The sequence below is a fragment of the Cercospora beticola genome, chromosome 10 (assembly GCF_033473495.1).
Source record: "Cercospora beticola chromosome 10, complete sequence".
In the NCBI taxonomy this organism is placed as follows: domain Eukaryota; kingdom Fungi; phylum Ascomycota; class Dothideomycetes; order Mycosphaerellales; family Mycosphaerellaceae; genus Cercospora; species Cercospora beticola.
This window is the reverse complement of record NC_088944.1, coordinates 390,317-415,792: the sequence shown is the minus strand read 5'-3', so window position 1 is coordinate 415,792 and position 25,476 is coordinate 390,317. Positions and strand designations below refer to the sequence as shown.

Sequence of the window (25,476 nt, the reverse complement as noted above, 5' to 3'; positions counted from 1 at the left end):
GTCCAATATCACTGGATCATGTTCGTCTGATCCTGAGGATCCAGCGTTGAACAGAAGTGCCACTTTGTAGTCGACTCTGTAATGAGTTGTTCAGCTGAGGACGATGTGCTGTTGTATCCACCTCCACGCATGGCACGCTACGCTTGAGGTGTTGAGGCTTTCCTTGGAGAAGTCGACGGTCACGTAGACACTGTTGACCCAAAGCACGAGTGCGGAGTAGGGCATTCTGCATCTAGGATCTGGCCCCAAAAAAACTGTGGGCTTGCTTGTATCGTTGTGATCCAAGGTTGACGATGCCAGTGGAGATATCCGTGGCCAATAGTGCATCAGGTTGTTGCTTCGATATCCCGTTACCAAGGCTCTTTCCGTCGTTCCTGTCTCGAAGAAGTCGAAATCCGACAGCGCACGGGGATTTTATGGACAGAATCAATTTCGATTGCACAATATGTCTGCCCACTTTCGAGTCCGAGTTGCTCGGAATGGGCAGAAACAGCAGACAGAAGATCCGCCCCCTGCAAATACCTGTCACCCTCCCCGCCTGGCATGATCTCCGCAACCTCGTTGCGTTGCTTCCTCCGACCACAGTAGACATCTTCGGTATTGATGTCCGTGATTACTTACCGCGAGCTAAACCAGATAGATAGCTTGGTAGAACTTGGACGAACGAGTTGATAGTGGAATGCTCTGACGTTTGCACGAAGCGGCTGCTGGGGGAGGTGGAAGAGGGAATGGTTAATGAAGAAGTTGCAGGTGGAAAGGCAGACTCAACTATTTGAGAGTTGTGCATGTGTGTGGCTTGTAAGTTGTTGCAGAAGTAGACCAATGAGATTCTGGCTCTCTGTTATTGCTGTTCACGGACTTCGTCGTTGCGCGAGAAAGATCTACCATACGGCAGAATCCAGGAGGCTGATGTTGTCCTTCGTTATCGTAATGACAAAGAAGCCCAGCCGGAGCCGATATGCCTCCCGAGCCACATGTGTTCAGGCGCAGATCTCTTCTAGCCGCGCGAGCGAGAACGAGTCGGGAGAAGATGTTGCGTGTCTACGAGCATTGAGTTTGTCTTCAAGAGTAATATGGCGCGGACCAGACTACAAGCGCGTCTGTTTCGAATCTAATTGGGGACCTAGTGATGCTTCCAGGAAGCTATGACGAAGACTGTTACACCTCAGCAGTGATTCAGGCAAGTAAGAGAAACAGCCTACGTTGAGGTTATGAAAGTTGTGCACACGTCAAGTTACATGGGTGGCTGTCTCATCCGCTTCCTTGCATTGGCCCGAAACGCAACGAGGTCGAAGCGCATGTCTTGCTGCTCACTTCCAAGGCTGCTGTGTGCACCTGTACGCGCCGTTGAGAGAGAGCAGGAAAGGCATAATTCGATCGTCTCGAGATCCGCAGCATCGATGCCTGAAGCCCACGAGAGTGATTGAGGAGCTGCAGTGATACAGGAATCCGAGGTCATCGCATGGAAAATGCTGGCGCTCCGCATCTGCAACATCCTGGACTGATTGCTCATCGTCGAAACTTCGGAACCGCGGCGTGCAGGCTGTCGGTGCAGACATGGCTTCAAATCACTTTGGAATTGATGCGAATGGCCTCGGACCTCTTAATCATTGAGGGATACAGCGCTACGGGAACTATCTTGGATCTGTCCGTGTCTAATAGTGGAGCTGGTCAGCGTTGTACTCCCACCGCCCTTTCTCCCAAATGTGACACCAGACGTCACGACGGTGGGTCTCGAGTTATGCACACGCTTGATCGAGATGTTGGCGCGAGATGGACTAGTGTTCGGAAGGTGTTGGCTGTAGGGCGCTTCGAGAAGAGGTTCACCAGGCGGCAAGCGGCAAGCGTGAGTTGGCTTCGGGGAGAAACGGGCGGCGGCGTAAAAGTGGTCGGCGTGGGTGTATTGTTTCTGGTGGACCTGCGCTGCGACGCCGTCGTGTCGTCGCGGCGGTAGGGCATCGATGATGACGGCCTTGAGCTCAAGAGCGGCGGCGTCGAGGCAGGTGACTGCGGTGGAGTTGCAGGCGACATGACATGGTAGTGCTGAGGAAGAGATGTGTGAAGGACAGCGAGCTGGGTGACGGTGGACGTGGGCTTGGCGGTGGAGTACAGCGTCCGAAGTATGTCCGAAGTACCGAGGTGGCGCTTGAAGACTGTACTTTGATCAGAGACAGCACTCCGCAGACCCTCCGTGTTCGCCCATCTTGATACTCTCTCGTGCGAACAACACGCCCGCAAACTGTCCTCATTCATGGATTTTCCATGGCCCACCATACCAATTCCACGGATGAAGGTTGTGCTGCAGCAGAGGTCGGTTCCCTTGCAGAGAGCGTGCGAATGTGCAAGAATACAGTTGTGCTGCTTGCAGCACCCCAAAGTCCCTCATCCCCAGTCGTGGACCGCAGGATTTATAACTCGAGACTGGAAAGAGCATTTGTTAGTCACTTGTGCTCGGTACCGACTGACCAACTGCCAGAGCTGATCGGGTCTCACAATCCCAGCAGACCACCTGGCGTTTCCCTGGCCGCCGCTCAAATGATCACTGAAGCTGAATCGACATGAGTGTTCGCATATACTGTGGTTTTGTATCAAGTCTCCTCGAGATCATCATCTTCATCTGTTCAGGTTTGGAGCTCACGATCATGATGATCCTCAGATCAGTGGATGTGTCCCTGGTATTCGCCAATAGTAGAGGCGACCTTGACGTTAGCCGACTGCTCGTGTCGAATCACAAAAGGGTATGCCAACTGGGACTCTATACACTGCCAACACACCCTTGATAGCTTTGGACCAGCCCATACGCGCAGCTACCTCTGGGCACGAGACTGACCAAGCTGCAAGCTGGGCGTTGCAGCTCAGCCGACGCTTTAACGACTTACTGCTCGCCTCAACACCAACACTAAAGTGAGGGAGAAGAACAGAATCACGATTCCTGTTCAGCACTGTGCCTGCCAAATTATGGTCCTAAGCGAGATATCAGCACACGACTGCCGACTTTCGACTGCTACCAGCACTATCAGACTATAGTTGCGATCTTGAACGATGCGGCATATTCCTCAGCGACCTATTCGAACAGACGTATGTTGCTGGCAAGCCCGAAGTAGTTCGTGGCCCGAGTCAGTACGAACGTCATGACCTTAGTTTGCCATCTTAGGTCCTTTTCTCTGGACTTACTGGAACATGTCTTTGGAGCCCAATCGTTTTATCGGCGCTGGATTTCACGCATTTCGTTTCCAACATATGCATCGTCATGGCTCCTCCGCAAGATGGTCATCTTCACCATATTGGGAGCCGGCACTCCGGTTTGTCGATGTTTGTGCTCAGAGTGTTATAGCTACCGAGTTGAGCAGGTGAGTAGGTACTTATGTCCGGCGCCTTTTCCGAACTTCGCGAAGCCCAACAGAATGCCTGAATGTCGAAATGTCCTGGCGCCCTTACACTCAGCGCAGTGTTGTTGGACCAAGAGCAGGCAGAAGGCACGAGATGGCTCCCAGAGCGGCAGAGCCGACAGCACATTGTCTTCTAGCTCTACCGGCATCGCAGCCACTAGTCTGTATCGATCCACGCCTGGAGGAATGGCTATTCAACCAGTCTCCGAACGACAAAACGCTCTAAACTTTTACGAGACTGGTACTTGCCCAGACATCCCAGTCGACTCATGTGCTACTTTCAGCATACTCAGAAACGCCCTTTACACTTGATCTGATCAACCGTAAACTATTGCGTCGAAATTTCGAGCGTCTGCGGAGGGCAGCGCAAATCAGTCAGGGAGGGTCCACCTTAGCGACAACATCCTTGCTCATGCTGGAACCGTAGCTATATAGCTATTAGGACAGACGCAGAGCTTGGCAGACAGTAGTGAAGGGCCAAACATCGAGTTACCCAAAGTGTGTGCCAACGATGGCTGCTGGAACAGAAATATCTCCACTCAAACCCCAAGCACCAGGACACATAACAAAGTCGTCGTCACCGAAATCATTGACGTTTTACGCTGTAAGCTTGCACGACTGTCGTACAGTCTCATGAGATAAGGGAACGACTAGACCAACTTTGTCGTCTTTCACATACGGGAGGGCTCTCCTCTAATGGAATGTCAATGTTCTTACTGTCAATGTCGATGCACCACCATTCAGGGAACGGGGGCATCTCGCAAGCACAATAACGACAACAGCAGCACCAAAGCGGTTACGATGGCGGCGACGATGATGCGAGCAGCGCTTCTGCTAGCAGGAAACACTATCCTTGCCAAAAGAGACGTCTGATAACCAAAAGTCTGGCGAGACCGAGCTTAGGCACTATATATACCGGCACTATCGACTCAGCGATAGTTAACCTGGGCATAATTGACTGGCGTGCAGCTTAACTACGATGGATCCACCACGGCCCTGAATCATCAGTACTGTGAGGCACGCGAGACCACGACAACGCGTGTGGAATGGAATCAGCTCTTAAATACCAAGTGGATCGAGGTCATACCTAGGTCATAGCACAAAATGCCATCCTGTCCAAAATCGCCTTTGCGACTCGACCTATTGTCCTATCAAAAATAGTCTTTGCAAAGTACCCCCAACTTGACTGTGAAAGCGCTAGAAGGAGAGTTCCGAGGACACCGAGGCAGGTGTTCCTTCGTATGCTTGAAGACCTGTCGAGTATGGAACTTCAAAGCCGCGGTGGAGCTGCATCTTTCGGGTAATTTAGTTTCTAGGTGCCAACCATCGCTCAATGGGACACAGCTTCTCGGTCGGATCTATGACATCGCCACGCGTTAACAAGCTCGCACCCATGACGACCGCGATGGAAGTAGAAAGCTCGTGGCACAGCTCCAAGGACTCTGCAAATCTGGTACGGCGCGTCTTGGTTTCTACTTTGCCGCGTTGTCGTTCCGCCGCCTCACGCAGACGCTGCTCGTCCTCACGGCGAAGTTGTACTTCCTTGAGTTGACGACGCAGAGCCTCCAACTCATCTCGTATATCCTCTGCCATAGGAACGAGAGTCTCCTCTGACGGGGTAAGCAGCTACTGTTTGACAGCTCATTGTCCCATGGACCTGGCGGTGACGGCGCAATGAATCAACAAAACCCAGAACCTCGGTAAGGAGCAAGACAGACTGATGGGTAGGGCTACATGCGCGACGACGACGATTCTGGTTCTTTGTGCTTCGAACCGTTCTCCGAAGAGCGGTGCAGATAGCTTGCATAGTCTCTGCACATGCTGCTGAGAAGTCCTTGCGGCGGGCTGAGGCTATGCGAGTGACAGGTACACGGCTTTCGCGCTCACTGCTGCGCCACGCTGACGACTGCCTTCTTTAGCGCCCGTTCTAGTGCAGTGACAATCATCGAGTTAATACGAGAAGGGAATGGGTGAAAGCACACGAGTGCTCGATGCTGGTGGTCCCTTCAATTTTCCCAAGCAACAATGGAGGGAGCAGGGCGCCATATCGCATTAGTCAAACCCTGAGAGCTGTACGCCACATCGGCAAACTCTCTGCGATGCAGTGACAAGACCCGGACGAAAGACCCCGTCTTCCCTCATTGAGGCCTTCTTCAACAAACGAATGTGCCATACAGAAGGCCGAGTAACGCGCGCGCCGTAGTCACGATCTACTATCGGGAGTTGACCAATCCATACACACAGAAACAGAGGGAGACAGAGATCCCCGCGCACTTGGGATACTTGACTCGATGGAACCCGCGGAAGAAAATTGACACTGTTTAGGAGCTCGCAAGTATCGTTCGAGAGGCAAGCGCCAGCATTCCAAACGTGGACTTTCATCGTCGCCCTCATCACTTGCCTCATGTTCGAGAGCGTTTATGGTTCCGAGGCGTGGGGAGACGTGTTCATGTCGGAGCCGGTGCTGGTAGTACCTGTGGTGGGGTTCCTTCAATGATGGTGGGCGGAAGTGGAAGCTTGACTGTGCACGGGGTGGTGAAAGAAGTGTACTGCGTAACGCTGGGTTGGAAGACGGTGCGGGCGCTGGTGTGGGCGTTGCTTCAGTGCTATGTTCAGGTATGGCCTGGATGATCCGCCGCCAAGCTCAAAGCGCTTCCCTGCTTGAATCGTTACGCGTGGAGACGCGACGCATGGCGGGCAGGCAGGACGCGTGTGCTCTTAGAACTTTGGGGTTCAGTTCTGAGAAGCTTTCCGCCTTCAACACCGCCGCGCTCTCTGACCATTGATCAACAAAACTGCAGCGGTCTGCCAGCGCAAGCCGTCAAAAGCGCTATGAGCGACGGAATACGTGTGGCGAAGAGGCGCCGGTCAGTTCTGGCCCCCTGGCGTATTGCTGTTCCGGACACTGACCAAACGCGTAGAATCACCTCCGATCTCGTCGAAATCACCGTGGGCGAAGACAAGGGGGAACCCTTCAAAATTCAGCGCTTTTTGCTCGAAGAGAACTCCGAGTTCTTCAAGGCCGCCCTTCGCGATGAGTGGAAAGAAGGCCAAGAGAAGAAGGTCCACCTTGCAGACGACGACTGCGAGACTTTTGCAGTCTTTGAGGAATGGCTGTACTCGGGCAAAATCGGCTCAAAAGAGGGATGTGACACAAAGAAGCTTACCGCACCACAAATCTACAGAGAACAGCAGCTCATTGCCAAGCTGTACGTACTGGGAGAGAAATTGGTCGCCGACCGGTTTGCCAACTGTGTATTACGGGCGATGGCAGAGCTCTGTACAACTACCGGCTACATCGTAACATCGACAGCCATGGGCACCATCTACCGTGGCACGACAGAGACCTCACTCATGCGAAAATTTCTTGTGGACTCCTTCTACAAACACGTGGACCCGGAATTCCTCACTGAGGCCAATGCTTGGGCCGCTTGGGCGCACCCTTATCAGTTTTGGTGCGATCTCACCAGGAAGTGCCTTGCATCTCACGACCGCAGCAAGGTTGCAGCCCCCGAGGACAATATCGAGATCTACCTCAAGAATGAGTAGTCTAGTGCTTCGACGGTAATTGAAGATTTTCCATCGCTTGAACGCAGTACAGCAGGGTAGAGTGAAAGGCGTTACTGAAGGGCGGGTTGAGCCTACGCTGATGGTTCTGAGAATGTATTGCCTGTCGTTGGTTTGCTGGTTCCTACTCATCTATGTAAAAGGCGGAGCACAACCAAGAACCGGATCTCAAAGCCAAACTGCGATTCTTCCTCAGTAGCTCAATGACACACGGCGCTTCCTCAAAATAGGATGCGATAAAGTTTGTCAGAACCATTAACGCATACAACAGCTTCACGGACGCGATCGGCCACCGACGCTGACATCACACACGCGTGTAGAACAAGGCCAGCTGCCTAGGAGCGTAATGCGACACTGAAAATGCGGTTGCCAAACCACAAACCCGATCGCACCGTGAGAACTGCGACCGCGACAAAGCCACCGAGCCAAGAATCCACGAGCAGCAACGGGACGATAGCAAGATGATAAGAGCGTCAGAAGATAGAGAATCGGGAAGAAGGAAGGGAAAGGAGGATAGTCAAAGCCTGCAAGCAGACAATTGCTACCTTCTGAAACACAGATGAAGCCTTTCTCTGGTCTCTGATTGGCTAGAAGGCATCGGGCGGATGCTCTCTGCGAGCGAGCGTGCGCACTCGGACATTCGAAGCCAGCAGGGGAAACACGGTGAGCAACAGCGTTGCCTGTGCCTTCGCTCGCTGCACCCACAACATCTCCAACGTCGCCACAGCCCATTGCTAGTCCGATTGCTCCAGAAGAGAGGGGCGAATGAAATTCCTCGAACAGCCACGCGGCAGAGGGACTGTTCCACACTCTCGAGCGCGGAATGCTTAGGACGATGGCATAGATCAGGACAAACAGAGACTCTTAGTGCTCGGCATCACACCTTGCCAGCACGAATTGTGTCGACCTGCGTTCGACCTAAGACGTGCAAAAGGCGATTGAGCGTGCCGATCAGCCGACTACGAGGGGATCCAAAGATCGGCAGAAATGCAAAGAGTCAGCGAAGCGCAACTTTCACAAAGAGCTGGGTAATGAGGAGAAGGACACCGGCCAGGCCACTGCAAGTGAGGGGAAGGTTTCGCATGGAGATGATGAGACAAACAAAGAGATGCCAGCACAGGAAGAGCGCTTCGGCGATGGCTATCGACCAAATAACAAGCAGATGATCCCGGAAAGTTGGAACGTGGACGAGGAAACGCTCGAGTCTGTGACTGAGGATCGGAAAGAATGATCGCAGCATTATCTACGATTGACTGACAGATCTCCTGCCAGCCCACAGCTATCACGGGAGCCGGGCGAAACGGCTGAAGCAGGCAGGCTGGGCGAAGCAGGTGTAGTCCTTACCCAATTCGAGCCGGAAAATATACATGAAACTGCCCAGTCATGGGCATGCCAAGTCTGTCTGGGCTGGTGGTACGCGGATGGAGTCGTGGCAGACACACCGACTGGAGCCGCTGCAGGGCGAGGAAAACGTCAACAGCGAACCAAAGAAGATATCGAACTCTATCGTCGGCATGCTCGGGTAAAGGCCAATTGACATGAACCGCGTCATCAACGAGCTATGCACGATGCATGTTCAGCTTAGCATGATGGAATTTGTTCAGTGAAACGACAGCATCAGCAACCACCCACGCATGAGCCAAAGAAGGCTCAGCAACTAGGGACAAGCAATGGAGCGTAAAGTGAGCAGAGAAGGCATTGGCAAAGCGAAAATTGGGGCCTATGGACTTTGAATTCAGAAGAGGTTCCAGAGTTGCCAACGACTTGACGCAGATCGGATCCCGCGACACCGAATGGCGCCGTCAGCAACAGCGCAGCTAGTGGAAAATGTCATTATCCACACGTCGGCGGACCATGTCGGAACGGAAGTCAACTGTGTGCGTGCAGAGGTGCCGGAATTTATCAGCATGTAGGAGGATCGCGGCAAAGAAGGCAGGGCGTTCGAGGTGCCGAGCTCACTGTGGGCAGACGACGGCACTGTGGCCAATGATCAGCAGGAGCACAAACACAGCCGTGTATGAACTGTTGCCCCACGTCTTCACCATGGATTGCAATACCACACCCGTCGCCAAGGAGTTCCTGGTGGAGGCACAGTATTCTTGACCAAGTCGGCCAGCGGAAGTTCTTTGAAAGGCCATGGCCACATCCACAGCCACAACCGTGCACTCGACGTCTGCGTATTACGAAGATTCTGCTTCGCATCCCAATAGTTTGCTGGTCGGCATGGGCGGCAACATCAGATTCGACAGTAATCTGGAGGTACGGGCACACCGCATGAACTCCCGAATAGCACGCAAAAAAACGTTGGGATCTTTCCAGGGAGTATGCTTTACGCCGCTGGAAGGCAGTGCGCTTTGCGACAGCGTTTTTCAATACAGATCTGTCGTTGATGCCGAAAATTGTGTTCGGTCTCAAGTCAAGAATCGACAGCTTGAAGGCCACACACATTTCTCACGAAGCCGACCTTCGTGACAAGACTACTCAAATGGTTCTGGTAAATCTGATCCAGTCACGCCTATCGGACGAGACACGGGCAGTTCGCGAAGCCGTCTATGTGCGCTCGTTGTCGGGTCGCAGTCGTGCTTGAGTCGATGACAGTCACTGTCACTTGCTCCTTGCCGAGCTCAGGGCGGGATTTTCTGCTCGCACAAGGTATGCTGGCGTACCGCACACGATGTCACACCGAGACAACCTCATGCGGATATTGCAGAAACATGATATCTGCGTGCGATGCACAGAGTTTCCATAAGGCAGTGACCAACCAAACGACACGACACAAGTTGGGACTGTCCACAGCTTCGAATGGTTCCGCTCTCCAAGTGCATGATTTCGTGCGAAGTGCTTTTCTCATACCGCGACTCAACGTTTCTGGTTGAAGGCTTGTGACTCAAAAGCAGGACAATAGTCTCAATTCTCACGTGTAAGATAACAATGGCAGAGCGCTTCAGGTGCCTCCGTCGAGGTAGAGAAGTGTTTCTTGATGGAAAGCCATTGAGTCGATGGGCTCGAGCTTTTCCAGGCCTCAAAGCTGCCCCGGCAGATCTGGCCCGCTCCTCCGGCCTTTCGCAATACTGTGCTACACACCCGCCGGGCTGCGTATACTCCCTTCGCCGCGACGGAGCTGGCATCACATCCATCGTGGACTTTCCGAGAAACGGCGCCAAAGTGTCGCAGGAGCGTCGTGGTCCACAAACATGTGACGTGCACTACTTCGCAACCTCCAGAGTCATCACCAATGCAGATCGTTACTGAGGCCCTGGACGATACCCTACACGGCGACTCGCTTGTTACCAAGAATTCACCATCTCCAGCATTCGTGCCGCTCTTGGACTCAGCGCTCACGACTTGAGAGTTGCATCACTTAGGCCCATCCAAAAGACTTTTGTGAGACTTCCGGAAGAATACGTTCAGGGATACGAAGATGCAATCAGAAAGCGCTTTGCACTGAGAGAAACGAGATGCAGTTTTGGAAATTTCCAGCTTGTGGTCAAAGCCGTAAAGGCAGAACTTCAGCGATTGATCCATGGCATTCCGATCATACGTCACGTTCGGATGTTCCGCTCTGTGCGGAACACATGATATGCCTTGTGGAGTACGAAAACTGGAGCTCCTTTGACTATCAGCCCATCTTGATGACATGAAAAGTTGAGCAGACCAAGATGCTCACTGAGCGTCTTGTCGCCTAGCACGTTGCAACGTCTATAAGCGTAGATCACAATATGCGCGAAGCAGCTGGGCGGTCTCCAGGGAACACACAGTCGACAAAAGCCTGCTTGAAACCGTGATACATTAGCAAAACACTACATCACATAATTGGCTGCGATCATTCACATGCTGCTTCGCTGCTCACAATCTGTTTTGGACGAGTCGAAAGCCTGATTTGCAAGGAGGATGCATGAAATGAGACACGTATAGCTCTGGCCCTGGGTTATATTTAAGAAATGGAAAACATGAGTTGTTTGGCATTTCAACAGCAGCTGTAGGCATTGGGATCCGCGCAGGGCTACGATAACACCAAAAGGAAATTTGGATACCAACGACAACGTTCCCTTTCCAAGTCTTCCGATCATTAGTACATAGCCGTGGAATCAGTCCTCCCTACCATTTCCCAGCCCCACATCCTCTTGCTCTTGCTGCATACTCAATAGCATTATCGTCGACTAAGCCCCATTCTTGGCAGCTCATATTTCTCTATACACACTACTACTGCAATCGCCCCACGCAGTCGCAGCTATTTTTTCGCCTCAGCAGCTCAATGCAAGGAAATGCGAACGGCGATCTCAGTCATCTACGACCAACGAAGCCGAGGACTTGTCGGAAGTTTTCTACTGACAGCCAAGCAGAGCCGTCGAAGCGGAATCGACACATAGCCGATATCCCTCTCTTGGCTCACAGCCGCAAAGATGTTCGCAGACAGACAGCCATGAACCAGCCAATGACGAGTGCTGGATACAGATTCTACTCATATCCAGTTCTGTGACAACGCGATGATGTTCCGTGGAAGCATCAATACGGACCATGTTCACGGAAAGGAGAAACACAATCTCGGTTGAAAATTTGCACATATGTTCCAATACTGGAATAGATTTTGTCCTCATGCATTGGCCACGCAATTTCTCTTCGCATTACAGCAACACATCTTGCAGGAAAGGTCAAAGTCTGCTAAGTTTTTGAAAGAGGACCTAGTCTCTTATCTCTGCATACGTCGAAATCTCGTAACAATGTTTTCGTAGATAATCCTCGACTTAATCATCGGGTTACGCGCCGAAGAATGAGTACCGCGGCATAGGGACGATTCTGTATGTGGAATTGTGCAATGACGCGCTTCCATCATTCATGGCTGGGAGCGAAGAGTGAAAGCAAACAAGAGCGAACACTTCTGAAAGGAGCAGCAATCGCGATGTTGAAATATGATCAAGTGGCGTAATGTTGAGTTTCATGGGGTCACGCCTTGCACCAGAATTCAGCCCTGAGTTTCATGGTGAATCTCATGGGGCAACTTCCTGCGATAGAATTCGGCCTTAAATTCGGCCTTGAATTTCATGGAGCTACGCCTTGCGACAGAATTTAGCCTTGAATTTTACGTACGAAAGTTCTCGTAGGCACCCGTGATGCAGGCTTCCTATGCTATTATGTTGTATTGCCGGAACCACGGCAATCCGTATTGCTTCTATACAGTACCAGTTACCATTGATATCAAACTTTCTCATCGTCTAATGTGATGAAGTGGCTCTTCAAGTCATACTTGCGCATCGCCTCGGCACAATGTGCAAATGCCACCTGATCCTCTACCAGAACATCTCATATCGGCTTGCCAATCGAGTTGCTGGCAGCACTTCCGACAACCTCCATGACGGGCTGACCCGGCGCACCCTGCCATCCAGACCCGGCTCGATTATTGTGTTCAGAAGCTCTCCGACTTCTTGAATGTTAGACCAGCGCTGCGGGGCCTCAGATGGCAATGTTGAATTCAGGTCTGCTGGTGGCACACTCCATGTTGTACGAGCAGCAAACACTAACGAGACCGAGTACGGCAACACCTCGTCGGAAAACAGTGATCGCCACCATCGACAGATTTCCCGTCGTTACCGCAGTTGCGGAGACTCCTGCCTCACGACGTACATCGATCGTCCGGCAGCGTGCCTGCCCTGCCACCCTGTGGATGTCGCTGTGCGCATTGCCTTCGGTCCTATTCTGCCCGTGTTGGTAGAAATCAGCCTCGGCTTATCGTAGTCATCTCGTCCGCGCGCATCTATGCCACAATCACCTTCTAGACGATAGCACTTCGAGGAGTGCCGCTCGAGGTCGTCACCGATGTTGTCCTTGACCCGCACATCACATTCGCCATGTTGAGCTCAACACCCGGCGCGATCACGTCCGCCGCGCCATCCCTTCCACCTCTCAATGGCAAGGGAAAGAAAAGTCGGCTCTCCAAGGCAGAATTCCAACAAGTTCTAGCTTGTTCCAACCTCGAATACGACTTGCTTCGTCAGCAGATGAAGTTGATCGGTCATTAGCCAATCTTCGACGGCAAAGCGCTGCTGCGCGAAAACTTCAGTAACTTCGATCCAGATGGCGCTTACTGCGCGCAATTTTGGGGTGTAGTGCAACACAGCAGCCCACTCTTCGTACAACTGTTCTCTAGCACTCGCCAGACCTGAGATTCGGCGACTTGGAATCAGTATCTCAGCAGAGCCAAAACAAGGCGTAGGTGCAGGGTTGCACGGACTGCCCGATGTTCCTTGCGCTGGACACTGCACATGCGTCGCAGAAAGCCTCGCGCTGTCAGAAGCGATGAACGCTCAACAAAGCAGTCTGGTCCTCGGCTCGCGGGTGCACGAAGAGTACACTTGCCTTTGGAGTGGAGTTGTGATGTGTGGGAGAAGCGACCAAGTTGTCGCGTGGCTGCGTTGTGTTCGGCACGTCTGTCATTTCGTTAGGCTGAAGCTGGCAAGAAGTGAAAACGGCAATGAGACAGCGTCTCCTGCAGCTGGCTGGCAGCGTCGTCACAGCCCAGCGCTTCTTGCTTCACCACCACTCTGCTTTGCCTTGCACGTATCTATCCTTCGCGGCTTCCATGCCTGAGGCTGGCTGCGATATCATCGTCACGCTCGCCTCAAATCTGGAACGGCAAGCCTTCAGCTGGTGCAGCTCATCCTGGAAATGGATCACCATCGGCGCGGAAGGTGAGTCGAGTCGGTGTGCGCCCCGTGGAGGTGCAGGGCGGAATGCAAATAGTGCTGTGCCGAGGGCGCTGTGCTGAATGTTGGTGTTATGGATCGGCCTTCACTTCACCGAACGTTGCTCATCCACGCACCGGTCAGAACTATGGTCATACACGTCGCACATGCTCCTACGCCCAGCTGATCTCACTCCTCGTCGCCTGCTCCGCGCGCCGCCTCGCACGCGTCAATGCCCTTTCGATCGCAAAAGCTTGCTTCGTGAGCCCAAGAACGGCCACTCACCCGCGATCAAGCCAGAGTGACGCGGACGAAGGGAGCAGCGTGAACGAGCTCGATTGGAGGCGCACGAGGGCTGCGAGGAGGAAGATGATGCAGGGAGTGCCGACATGACAGGACACGGTGAGACTCGGCAGGCAACAATGCGACGCATGTCACAAGGAAAATGGAGAGGAGTCAAGAACGAGCAGACTTGTAGGCGTGAATAATCAGAGGGGAAACACCACGATGAGACTAGACAGGCTACACCTCGCTAGAACGTACTGCGACTTCCCAGGCAAAGCGCACTGGATAGAGCAATCGATGTCGCCTGGCCAAGCAACATCAGACACAAGACGCGAGTGCCACAAGTCATAAAGAGAACACCCAACCCGATCGAGCCGTTGGTGGCCAAGTTTTTCTTTGCAAAGAACGTGCCGTACTCAAAGGCACATTGCAAGGTGGGGAGCGTCAATGAGAAGGTGGTTGTGTGCAAAAAAGCGCTTCTTGACCACCAACCTCCTGCGATGAGTATGCAGGGCGCCAGTGGAGTTGCAGTGCATTTTAATTCATTCACCTTTGAAAGACCACCACCAGCTCCAGACGGGCGCCCGAAAGGCACATTTGGAGCACACGACCAGCAGACTGGACGTCGGGCTAACAGGGGAGAAGTGCCAAGTCTTCGGTGTTGTTTGTTTGCAGCGCTGTCGCATGCACGCTCGCGTTGACATTCTCACAACCCTCTACCGTCCTGTGGCCGAGTGGGACCGGCGCGCCCTCGAATCCACCTCGATCTCTCCATTTCATCGCCACCACCGTTGCGATCGAAGTTCCGCCAAATCCCTGGCTCCGCATCGACACGCGCAGCGCCCAACAAGTTTTCGCAGACATGGCAAAAGCAGTGAACTGCGGCAATACACCATTTGATGAGAGCGATGACGAGCCTGTGTTCCCGGGTTACAACTTCAAAAAGCCAATCGTCACATACGCGGGATCTCGAAAGAAGAAAGTCGCAGCATTCAAAGGAGAGGCAACAAACACAGCACAAGCGGAGCCAAAGGACAAGAAACAAGGCGTCACATTTGGGGGATCTACAAATAAGAAAGACGCGACATCCGAAGGAAAGGCGCCACGCTTCGTCCGACTAGACTACACTGTGGCAAGCAACTCTTCCGCAAAAGCTGATCAAACTATCGAAGAATATCGTTGCCCTTCTGACTCAGATGAGGAAGACGACTCTCCCTGCTGCAGTATCTGCAAGGCGTCTGTGGACAGCTGTGCCAAACAAGATTTCGAGGACCTGAACGCAGGATGTATTTGGAACTACAAGACCCAAGTTAGGTTTTGTAAATGGCACTCAAGCAAGACCGCACGGGAAACGTGGCGCCAACGAGGCTACCCTGAACTTGATTGGAAGTACCTCCCGGCACGTATGCACAGACACCTAGACTTCTTGTCGGAGGTTCTGAATGGCCAGGTTGAGTCGTATCATCGCGCCAAGTTACAAGAGCAGCAAGGATCACACCACATTGGGTCAAAGGAGAAACAGGCTGCAAAGGTACGGAAGACACCTAAGTCTCGTCGTGGCGCAGCGTCGGAATAGCAGCTGATCGAGCGACGCCAGTCACAACAGATGTTGAAAATGGCCGATAAGCCAATAATGGGATACTACGGCCCCAAGGGTGAACGTGTCATGTAAGTTTCGGGCCATTTTCCCACAACAGCTTACCACTAACCTTGTTTAGTACCGCCTTCGTTACTGAGAATCTCGCGAGAGATCTCGCCATACATTCTACCCAGGACAAGATCTTTCATGCACCAGGCGTACAAGGCGGTGTATGCACTGTTGTCGAATGGGTCCTGGCTCCCCACATGGTAGAGCTGCTCGTCAAAGAAGATCTGAAACTCATGCAAAGCGATTGGGACGCCCACGCCCGAGCGATCTTGGCTGACAGCACAGCAATTGGGGAGTTGTTGTGTCTGGAAGACAATCCCTAATCGACGTAAAATTGGCGGAAGGGTTCGTCTAGATGACGCTTCTTGGCTATTCCAGCATGCGTTCGCTTCAACTCTCTTGCCAAAGTTCAGTCTAGTTTGGAGCTTTCGCGTGATCGTTTTAAGAGCGGAAGGTGGGTGGCGGGATGTTTGGTCCAAAAGGCTTTACACAACCCATGTGGATGACAAGGCAAGGTCGATCGCAGATTGCATGCGTGGCAGGGCTGATGAGACAGATGAGAAAGTATGGGCGGACACTGGTAGGAGGCATGCTGAAGTCTATCGTGCTCAACCCGACTTCATCATGTCTTTCAGCAAAGCTTTTTCGTTTTTCGTTCGCCGTCTACGAGCTGCATCTTATCCAACACGTTTCCAAGTTTTCCAAAAGATGAAGTACTTGCTGACTACGGAACAGCCGCAGGTCATCGAGCGCCTGTTGAGGATAAATCCAAAGAAGTGAGCAGCATACATTCCACGCACACTAACACCGCCTCGCATCGAACAGTCGATGCCCGCTCAGAGCCACGCCCGTCTCGGCCGACCAGATTGAGCTCCGAAGGGGTGTCGAAAAGCGAGTTGCAGCGGCCTCTTTTCCGACGATTTTTAAGCAGCGTTCCATCTTGGACTCTATGTGATGAAGAAGCAATCTCCTTCGCCCCACACTGTTTAGCTCCACGCCTAGCTCGCTTGCGTTCGAGGAGAATATGGTTAGCAAAACTCTGTCCAGCATATTAGCCCACTGGCACATCAGCCCTGGAACCGTGCTGCAGGCTTTTGGCTGCAGGCCTAGTCCTTTTCTGCATCAGAGTGGGTTTACTGTACTCTGAGCTCCCCTCCAAATCCCTGTTTTCCTGTGGGTCCTGTTGTGCAACATTTGATGTTTTGCTTTGGATCGCAGTCTTCCGTTAGTGCCAGGACTGGCTTGTCCATTGGTTTCCTGGCTTGGCTCAGGTGGTTCCACCTTTCTCCTCTCGGGGTTTCCCAGGATTTTGTTCTTCTGCATTTGCTGGAGTCGTGCTTGTCCTTCCGTGGAGGTAGCAACCACACAAAGGGTGCTTGGGTCAGATCTGCAGGGTTTGTTGCTCTGGCTGCAACTGCTGTTGGTTTAGCCTTTCTGGAACCCGACGTCACTGGCCGACTGTCAATGATAGCGAAGTTTCCCATGGAGATGGAGATGGCGAAGGCCACTGCTCGGCCCGATCCCATCCACGAGCGAGGGTCCTTCACCGTCAACAGCGGGCATCATCTTCCTCTATCCCACCATGCTCCACACCAACACCCTCCCTCGATGTCTCGACACCGTGATGCGCACGTCCGCGGCACACAGCCACAGTGCATTCCACCTTCGGCCTCGCCACGAACCAAGTCTCGTCGCAGCACGTTGATCTTTCTGCTGCCGCAACGTCTCACCATGATTCACGCCCGATCCCAGAGCCATGACAAAGACAACATGTCACGATTTTCGATCAACAATGCCTCCTTGGCACATGGCATGCCCAGGCTAAATCACGATGCCTCCGCCGTGCCCTTGGCTGGCAGTGAGCTGTATGCCAGAGACAAGCGCAGTCATGTACAGGCACACGACAATGCAAATTCGTCCCATGCCGCACCTGCTTCTGGGTGGCTACTTCTGGTCCCAAGAGTGATGATTGATTCTGTCTGCGCAGCAAGATAACATTGCAGCATTGCACTCATGGACCAGGAATCGTGGTCAGTAGCTCTCAATGTCAACATCCTTCACTCATGCGGCTCAAAACAATCCACACCAGCTACACATCCTCAGACGCGAGCCATATCTCCCGCTTGCAACACTCCGATCCACTTACATTAGCCATTATCCCCACATCTTAGCAGTCCAGATTCTCCGCCGCCGTCCACCCTTCCCACTATGGGCAGCTTGCGCTGGCGCCGCAAGCACAAGGTCACTACTTCACCATCACTACTTTATCACTACTTAAAGCATGCACTGCTGACATGCTCTTCATCGACCGCGTCGTGGCTCCTCCGACGGATACTCCGACGAAACTTTCAATGACCTCCGTCAGCTTCGCCACTCCTCTCATCAGCAAGCCGTGAGCGAGGACCACACCAGGTACAAGATCATCTTTGTCGACCCCTCAGAGCAAGACACTGCTGATGAACACCCGTTTCGTTGGCCACTCAAGACCAAGAATGCGAATCTCATACACGTTGTCAATAGGTATGCCCTCCTACACCTGCGATCTTTGCGCTACCCCTAGGATCAAATCTGACATCACTCCTGTATAGCCGCTACTGCTCCTTTGCATTTCCTGTTCCCAAAGTCCTGCTTCGACTCCACAGGGTGGCCTACCTCTGGATTGTGGCATCGAAATCGCCGACATCTGCATCAAGAAGTTAATCTCCTGGTAATCGGCAGCACCCTAGTCAGCAAGTATTTCGAAGGCCGAAAGAAGGTCTACGTTCCAAAGGTCCTTCCCGATTGGGCCCAGAAGAATTTCTCATACGAATGAGTCAGAAACGGTCGCCTTGGCGAAAAGAATGCCGGGTTGAATTGCGCTACGAGAAGACCAAGAAACATCTCGCGTATTGGTGCTACTCAGCTGTGTCCCGAAGTCATCTCCTATGTTATCGAAGAAGGAGCGATCACAAGACGTGCTGTGAGGAGGACTGGAAATATATAAGGCTGACGACAGGGGCGATGGCGAAGGCATCGGTGGAGCCATTTGCATAGGTCTCCTTAAGGAAGACTTGTCATGTTCTGGGGAACAGTCATCGGATCACGAGACATGTGAAGAAGAGCCGGTAATTGAGAAGAAAAGGAAGTGCAAGAACAAGCGCCGGGCTGGCAAGCATAGCACAGTCAAGGCCGCCAAAGACGAATCCGCTAAGGTCAAAGATTGTGAGCTGATCGTCAGCGATACTCTGCTGGGGTATTCGTCCGAGGATGACTCCTGATCCAGAAAAAAGTTTCATAAAGAAGAGCTAGTGATCAGGAGGAGAAACAAGAGCAGGAACAAATCGCGGCGATGTCGGGCGTTCTGGACTTGGAGGAAGTATTGCAATGTTGAGGAAGGTTCGCATATCGAAGCCTATGACTCAAGGTGGATGCCGTCAAAAGATGTCGAGCGGAACATGATGGCCTGTGCAGCTGATACGCCACGAGAAGCTGTCGTGGGACAGGTGGTGGATAGCTGAAGGCTGACGCTCATGCGTGCTGTTGCTGTCAACTACGAACGAGCTCTCTTGTGACCGTTGGTTCATCAGTCCCATCAAATAGTTGGACGGATCACTTCCCAATCACGACTTTCTTGACAGTGGCATGCATTGTGGCTACTGAACATCACGGTCGAACACATCAAGGACGAAAGAAATGCCGCAGCAGATGGACTTTTCAGGCCCCATTCAACAAGGAATGCAAGATCAGGGAAGACACTAGGCTTTTCTGGGAAGAAGCTACCGGGAAAGCGGAAGAAGGAGCATGATATGTTGGCACAGCTTCGAGAGCCGGAGGAACAGAATGAGGAAGCATGCCTAGTGCTGAGCTAGGACCACGGAGACTCGGAAGAAGACGAAGAGAGGCACGATATCAGTTGCATATGGAGGCCGATGCGGACCAAGACTGGACGGCAGGAGGCGCATCAACGAGTCAAGGGCCGGGTGGAACGAAGAGCTGCCAGAAAAGTTACCACAAGCATGGCACATCAACGAGCGCACATCGTTCCGGTCTTCACTGGATTTCTCGGTACTCACTGCAACACACCCACAAACTCGCCGCCAGCAGCTGTGGCTGGAAGTCTGTTTCCTATCAACGCATCCACTGCGCCCTGATTGTCGAACTTGTGGCATGGTGGCGAAGTACGGAGCAGAACTGTTAGGATGAAGCCGTCGATGTGTATGAGGGTGCGATCTGCTTCGAAGGTTTCGATCCGAGCATGGAGATTTGTTCCTCTTTTGATTATCGATACTTGAGACAGATTGTCAAAAGACGATCTCAACTTCTCCATACCTATTTGGTGGATCTATACTCCATTCGAAGGCGCGATCTAAAAGCCTATTCAAGCATGGTCAAGGACCACCGTTTCCTGCCCGAGCATGGCGAAGCTCCGAGCATGCAAATCCTTACTCAAGGTGGTATCGACACACATCATCCAATCGAATTCACAGCCGCCTGCTTCATGTGCCCCGTTCAATTCATTTCGTTTGATCCTCAATCATACCAAACATCTCTCACTTATCTGCACCAGCTCCTCCAGTGAACTCTTTTCTTGGAGTGTGCCTCTCGACGAGCTGCTCTTTCTCGGACGTCCTCTGCTCCGTCCACCGACTTTTTCTTCTTGCCTCTGGGCCCAGGACTCTTGCTCGCGCTGCACTCGCTCGGGGCGTCGGCGTCGTCCTCCATACTTTCTTCGAATCTTCGGTGGAGGCATCCTCGCTCTTCTGTTGATGATTGATGGCAATGCTGTAACCATTTGTGTGTAAGACGATTTTCGCCGTCATATGAAACGTCTGGCAGAGTTCCTCTCGTTTCCAATCACGTGCAGTAGCGCTGGCCTGGTCCTTCGTGCTAGTCAATGGCTTCGTGCTCTTGTCTGTTCAGGCAGTCTCGCTGTTTTCGTGGCCCATCACCAAGGTCCGGCCGCTGCTTGAACTCGATCGTCGTGTGGCCGTGTTCGACGTCGCATTGAGTGCGTTCGCGGTCCTTGGTGTTCCGGTCCATACCGTGACTGCCGAGGAGAAAGGGCAGAATATCGCTTCTGCTTCGTATCGCTGCGGTGTCGTCAACTTGAGCTGGTTATCCGTGGCCGCCTGACGCCAATGCGCAAGCTGTGCCCTTTGGACCACGTGTGGCGTCGTGCTGTCCTCCGTCTTCTCCTTCACTTTCCTCGACTGTCCACGCTGCTGGAAGGCTGGTCATGATGGAGATGCTGAGCGGTGATGGAGGTATGTCGAGTGTTGCGTTGCAGATTCACGCAGAATGCCCAAGGAAGAGAAGGCACTGCTTTGATGCCGAGATTAATGCTCAAATGGGCGCTTGAGAGCTGTGGACACCTGAACTTGAACAAATTGGCAATCCAGCGCTTCGAGGTCGCCGCAGCGCCGCCATCGACTTGCATTCGCTCCCGAAGCCCGTTCAACCACTTTCTGCACCAATGCAAGGAGAAACATACGTATGATGTCTGCTGCTGCTGTTCGCGCCGATGCTGACTCGCCGGGAAGAAAACCGCCGCGGCTGTGAGCAACAGTCAGCGCCTGGAATAGCGCACGCACCTACGCTACACCACTCCTCCATCGTCGCCTGCCGCCCTTCACCTCTCTCTCTCTCTCTCTCTCTCTGTCCCCATGCCTGCTGAAGAACCGTGCCGTCCTTGCACTTCTCCTGGCTGATCTGGAACCCATCAAGCGTGCGAGTTGTATACAGCCGAAAGACACTGCCACCGCTCGCTGTGGACTGGTAAATGTCGGGAGGTCGTCATCTGGATGCTTCGTGGCGACAGTCCCTTGCTTTGGCAAGTGCTTCTCAAATTTCCGCCACCACCCCAAGTCGAGACTCGTTGCAAGCGCATACAGCGCACTTCTCTCATCTTTCTCATTTAGGGGACTGCTCGGGCGTCTATTTCTCAGCACGTCTCTTCTCATCTGAAGCTGACGGGAACATTTCGGTACCGGTTTCTTCAACATGATCAACCATCTCAAAGGCCGCTTCCACACTTCGGATCGTACACAGCTATGCTTCGCTATCGGCTCCCGGGGATCCAGGTGTAACGCCAAGACTACCCGTGCTTCAAGACTCAACTTTGCAAGGCTGGAGAACGCCGTCCACCAGGCCAACAACAATGATCCGATCATTCAAAATGGTATGAGGAAGAGCTACGGTAAGATGAGGGATGGATATCACAATAAGCATTCAGCGCCAACGACAAATGATTTGGTCATACAACAAATATACGCCACGGGCATGGCCGTGCAGAAGCTTTCCCGTTGCGAGCAAAGCGGTCTGTGCTTTGCGAGGCCCAATTAATTGCTGAGGCGTAGCAGTATCCAGCTGCTCGTGTCATGGGCGAGCATCCCCTGCCTACGTGGTCGATTGGTGATGAGTCGTTTATCACCTCTGCTGACATTGCTTGCTTTCTTGCTGGCAGCGGCGGTTCCGGCCCCGCTCTTCCTTTCGGCCACGAGAGCTTTCTTACTCTGCAGTAACTCTGGGCCTGAGCGTCTCCAGTCTCCCCAATTAATTGATTAGCCTAGTACACCAACTTCGGTTGCCTGGTGAGCTACGGGAGCATCGGTGGTCCTCCTTCCGGTCTATCTCTCCGCAGTATCTTTGGTGCTCGGAAACAGCCGTATGCGAACCTCAACAACAAGCATCTATCAGGAGTTTCCTGGTAGACAATGGGTTCGCCCTCCACATATGCTATCGGACTTTTGGCTATCGGTAATTCTTTGGCGACGAGAAGTCCTTCGGTGGTCGGCGGTGATGTTACGACCTGGCCAACAACAACCTCACTCTTGCTGCCGCTGGCGGCTTCGCTCTGCCTCATCTTGATATTTCCTGAGCTTCCCGGTTGCGGCTGTTCCTCCAGTTCAGACCCGGCCCACAGCCGGTCACCCAGCATCTCTGGTCCTCCCGATACCTCTGATGTTCAGGAACAGCAGCCTCTCGGATTCAAAACAGCGACATTGACCTTGCTCTTGCTGAGAACGACAACATATTCTCCCAAATCTACGGCCCTCATGAGAACAACAGCATATTAAATCCTCCAGGAAGGGGGCTGTTGCACAAAATACCTGTTCTGCGAATGTTCGGCTTGCTGATGAGTCTCCCAAGCTCCCCAGAAGCGACAGCTTCATCTTTGCTGGCAATGGCTCTGCCTCCAATGGGCCGGCCAACAATGGTTTGTGCAGTCCAATTCTTTTCATCAACTTCCAACGTGCTGGCGAACTTGACAACTTTCCCAGCAGCCGTGACAGTTTCGTCGTGGCTGGCAGCAATACTGTATGAGAAGAGGATGACATGCCTAGCGACGGTGCTGCTTCCAGATGTGGCATGATCGGCAATGGTGCTCTGCCTCTTGGTGATGACTTTAGTCAGGTTGAAGGCCACAACTCCGGGCAGCATGATTGGTGACATCACTATTCCTCCCGTGATGACTTCGGACTTGACGATGAATAGCGCTCCGATTGCATGACCATTGTGCCCTTCTCGTTGGGACGTATCAGCGTCTAAGAGGGCAACTTCGAAAGCACGGCGAACAACGGTCCTGCTGGTACACTTCTTTCTGGCTGCGATGTTGATCACGGCGATTTGATTGACTTGGAGAATGACCCCATCATCGATATCTCATCGGACGCTGCCGATGTTGAGGATTATGTGGAATGGTTCGAATTTACTGGCTTCTACGGCACTTATCAGTGAAGGTGAGATTGAGAAGCTATCGAAAGGGGCGAAGAACGGGCAGCGGTAGTAACGAGCTCATGGCTCTGCATGCTGACGATCATGAGCGCATGCCCAAGAGATTGGTGGTCCATCTTAATTGAGCGAAGTCAATGGAACTCAAGGGACGCCTTCTTGCTTCATCCTTCTTTGGTCCCGCTTCTATATTCATTGGGCACGGCTCAACGTATAGCTCTACGTTCGCTGGGGCTTGGAGAAGGACGAAGACTTCCTTTGCACAACAGCGACGCTGTCTCGGGCATGTGCACTAATCCATCACGGCATTCAGTACCCTGCCAAAGCGAAGTACACATCCACGTGTAGAAGTTTCATCGAGCCAGGCGAATCTGTCTGCTTCAACCGAGGCTCACCGGCAAAAGCCTGGGTACTGGAAGGCTCTGGTCGAGAACTGGGAGAAGCTGAAGCAAGACACTCCTCGTCAGCCGGATTGGGCTCACGCCGAGAGGAGCCAGGACGAAGGGGAGAAGACTACGGACAGTGAGCCTCGGAAGTGGTCGAAGCGCAAGCCTCAATTAGAGGAGCGGTACGAGTGGAAGTGATTTCGCCAGTGAAGGATCACTTGACCAGTATCAGGCGAGGAGACACGAATCACCAGCACACCACTTTGTGACTTGACAACCGTTCCACAGTTTCCAACATCACATTTGCAAGCATATACGCCTTGAGCCAAAAGATCAGTGTAAAGTTAACATGAAATGTGATTCCTTCACTCATTTGGTAGCTTGTTTGTAGGTCTTATAAGGCCGAAGAGGGAGGGGATGGGAGAGCAAGAAGTGATTACCAAAATGCAACAGTTCTTGGTTCTTTCTGGTATGAGTCGACTGTGCTTGTCATCCCTGTACGGAAGCCCATTCCCATTGTCGTCGTGCCCATAACTCTCTTGGTCATCAGTGCCATCAAATGTGGTCCATCTCTGGTAGCGTCTCCACGTGCACACCTCGCTTGACTGTGACCCAACAATCAGCTCTGCTTGATGCTTGTGTGGCGGAGGCCATAGTACCCGCGGTCGCGCTCCAGTCCAAGCCGTCGACTTATGTGGTGTCATCCGCATCCACAGCTTCGAAGATCTCGAAGAAAGAGTCGTTATGTCTCTCTCGCTTCGTGGCGTTGCGCCTCCTTTCTCGTATCGATCATAAGCGACAGATGTGTATTGAGGAAGGAGACCATCCTCGAATGCAACGTGGATGATTGACACGATGGTCCTCGAAGTCTCTCGTGTGTTCTGTTGACTGGCGGCGTTCAGCTCGTGCTTGAGGATGATGACGACCCGAGCAGCAAGCCGTTCAATGGCCACGAGATTACCTCTTCCGTCAATTATGACAACGCTCTTATCGTACGCAAATTTCACCACGTAGATTTCTTGATTTTCTCTCGGCGAATGCTGCGCGAATGTCACCCGTGCGGTCATATGGGCATTGGGATGGGTTCCCGTAGCCTTAGTAGCGAAAACCTCGAGCCGTGATACGATAGGTCGATACTGTGTCGTTTCTCGTTTTCAGTGGTGAATCGCGAGTCTCCGTGTGCCGAGTCGGCGGTGGTGAAAGGCAGATGGAAACCTCGTGGGGAGTCTGACGGGCACGGACGTACCTGGCATGCCACTTTCGATTGCGGCGACGGACAAAAAAAGCAGCTGAGGTGGTAAGCTGGCTGCGGACGCCGAAATCAACCTCTGCGGGCATCTCATTCGATTATGCCACCTGCTTGCTAATGTCGTCATCTCAGAGACGCTCCCGACACCCTTCGTTTGCAGCACAGTATGATACACGTTGCTGAGCCTGTCCAAAGGTCTCGTCAGCGGAGGTGCAGGTGGGGGATCTTGGCAATCACAGTGGCGGCCCTTCCGACACCACAATGCGGTCCACCTTCACTATCAGGACTTCAACATGCCGGCGAAACGTCACTGCCGCCAGAGCGATAGGTCCCCGTCACGAACACGCGGACCAGCAACCTATTATACTCTCCCACCAAGTGCGGTCTCATCAGACTTCGGCGGGGATGTTGGAACACCTGGCTATATCACAGCGCTACTCCTATGGCCTCCATTTCCGGTATGGCGTGAAGACGAGGTAGGCAAGCTAGGGAAGCAATCTGACGTATCAGCAGCTCAGCTTTACCTCGCGCTGGGCCTGCTGGTACACCACCTGTATCTGGC

The 25,476-nt window shown here is 52.8% G+C and overlaps 6 protein-coding genes across 6 annotated transcripts; 4 read left to right on the top strand and 2 right to left on the bottom strand.

Moving 5' to 3' along the window:
* Window positions 1-4,694: 4,694 nt before the first annotated feature.
* On the bottom strand, window positions 4,695-4,982 carry RHO25_013191 (uncharacterized protein; the record flags this gene model as incomplete). The annotated part of the gene is made up of 1 exon (XM_065603678.1): window positions 4,695-4,982. One exon carries the CDS (start codon window positions 4,980-4,982, stop codon window positions 4,695-4,697), a length of 288 nt encoding a protein of 95 aa, XP_065459750.1.
* A 1,239-nt stretch (window positions 4,983-6,221) lies between these two features.
* RHO25_013190 (uncharacterized protein) lies at window positions 6,222-6,938 on the top strand (the record flags this gene model as incomplete). Its single annotated transcript, XM_023605034.1, has 2 exons — window positions 6,222-6,256; window positions 6,311-6,938. 2 exons carry the CDS (start codon window positions 6,222-6,224, stop codon window positions 6,936-6,938), a joined length of 663 nt encoding a protein of 220 aa, XP_023448480.1.
* Window positions 6,939-7,561: 623 nt separating this feature from the next.
* Window positions 7,562-8,187, top strand: RHO25_013189 (uncharacterized protein; the record flags this gene model as incomplete). Its single annotated transcript, XM_065603677.1, has 2 exons — window positions 7,562-7,619; window positions 7,880-8,187. 2 exons carry the CDS (start codon window positions 7,562-7,564, stop codon window positions 8,185-8,187), a joined length of 366 nt encoding a protein of 121 aa, XP_065459749.1.
* Window positions 8,188-14,783: 6,596 nt separating this feature from the next.
* RHO25_013188 (uncharacterized protein) lies at window positions 14,784-15,892 on the top strand (the record flags this gene model as incomplete). The annotated part of the gene is made up of 3 exons (XM_023605033.2): window positions 14,784-15,452; window positions 15,519-15,589; window positions 15,640-15,892. The coding sequence occupies 3 exons, from the start codon at window positions 14,784-14,786 to the stop codon at window positions 15,890-15,892; spliced, it is 993 nt and encodes a 330-aa protein (XP_023448479.1).
* Window positions 15,893-20,464: 4,572 nt separating this feature from the next.
* RHO25_013187 (uncharacterized protein) lies at window positions 20,465-22,988 on the bottom strand (the record flags this gene model as incomplete). Its single annotated transcript, XM_065603676.1, has 4 exons — window positions 20,465-20,778; window positions 21,040-21,101; window positions 22,223-22,505; window positions 22,658-22,988. 4 exons carry the CDS (start codon window positions 22,986-22,988, stop codon window positions 20,465-20,467), a joined length of 990 nt encoding a protein of 329 aa, XP_065459748.1.
* A 428-nt stretch (window positions 22,989-23,416) lies between these two features.
* RHO25_013186 (uncharacterized protein) lies at window positions 23,417-23,863 on the top strand (the record flags this gene model as incomplete). The annotated part of the gene is made up of 2 exons (XM_065603675.1): window positions 23,417-23,490; window positions 23,593-23,863. The coding sequence occupies 2 exons, from the start codon at window positions 23,417-23,419 to the stop codon at window positions 23,861-23,863; spliced, it is 345 nt and encodes a 114-aa protein (XP_065459747.1).
* Window positions 23,864-25,476: the final 1,613 nt, after the last annotated feature.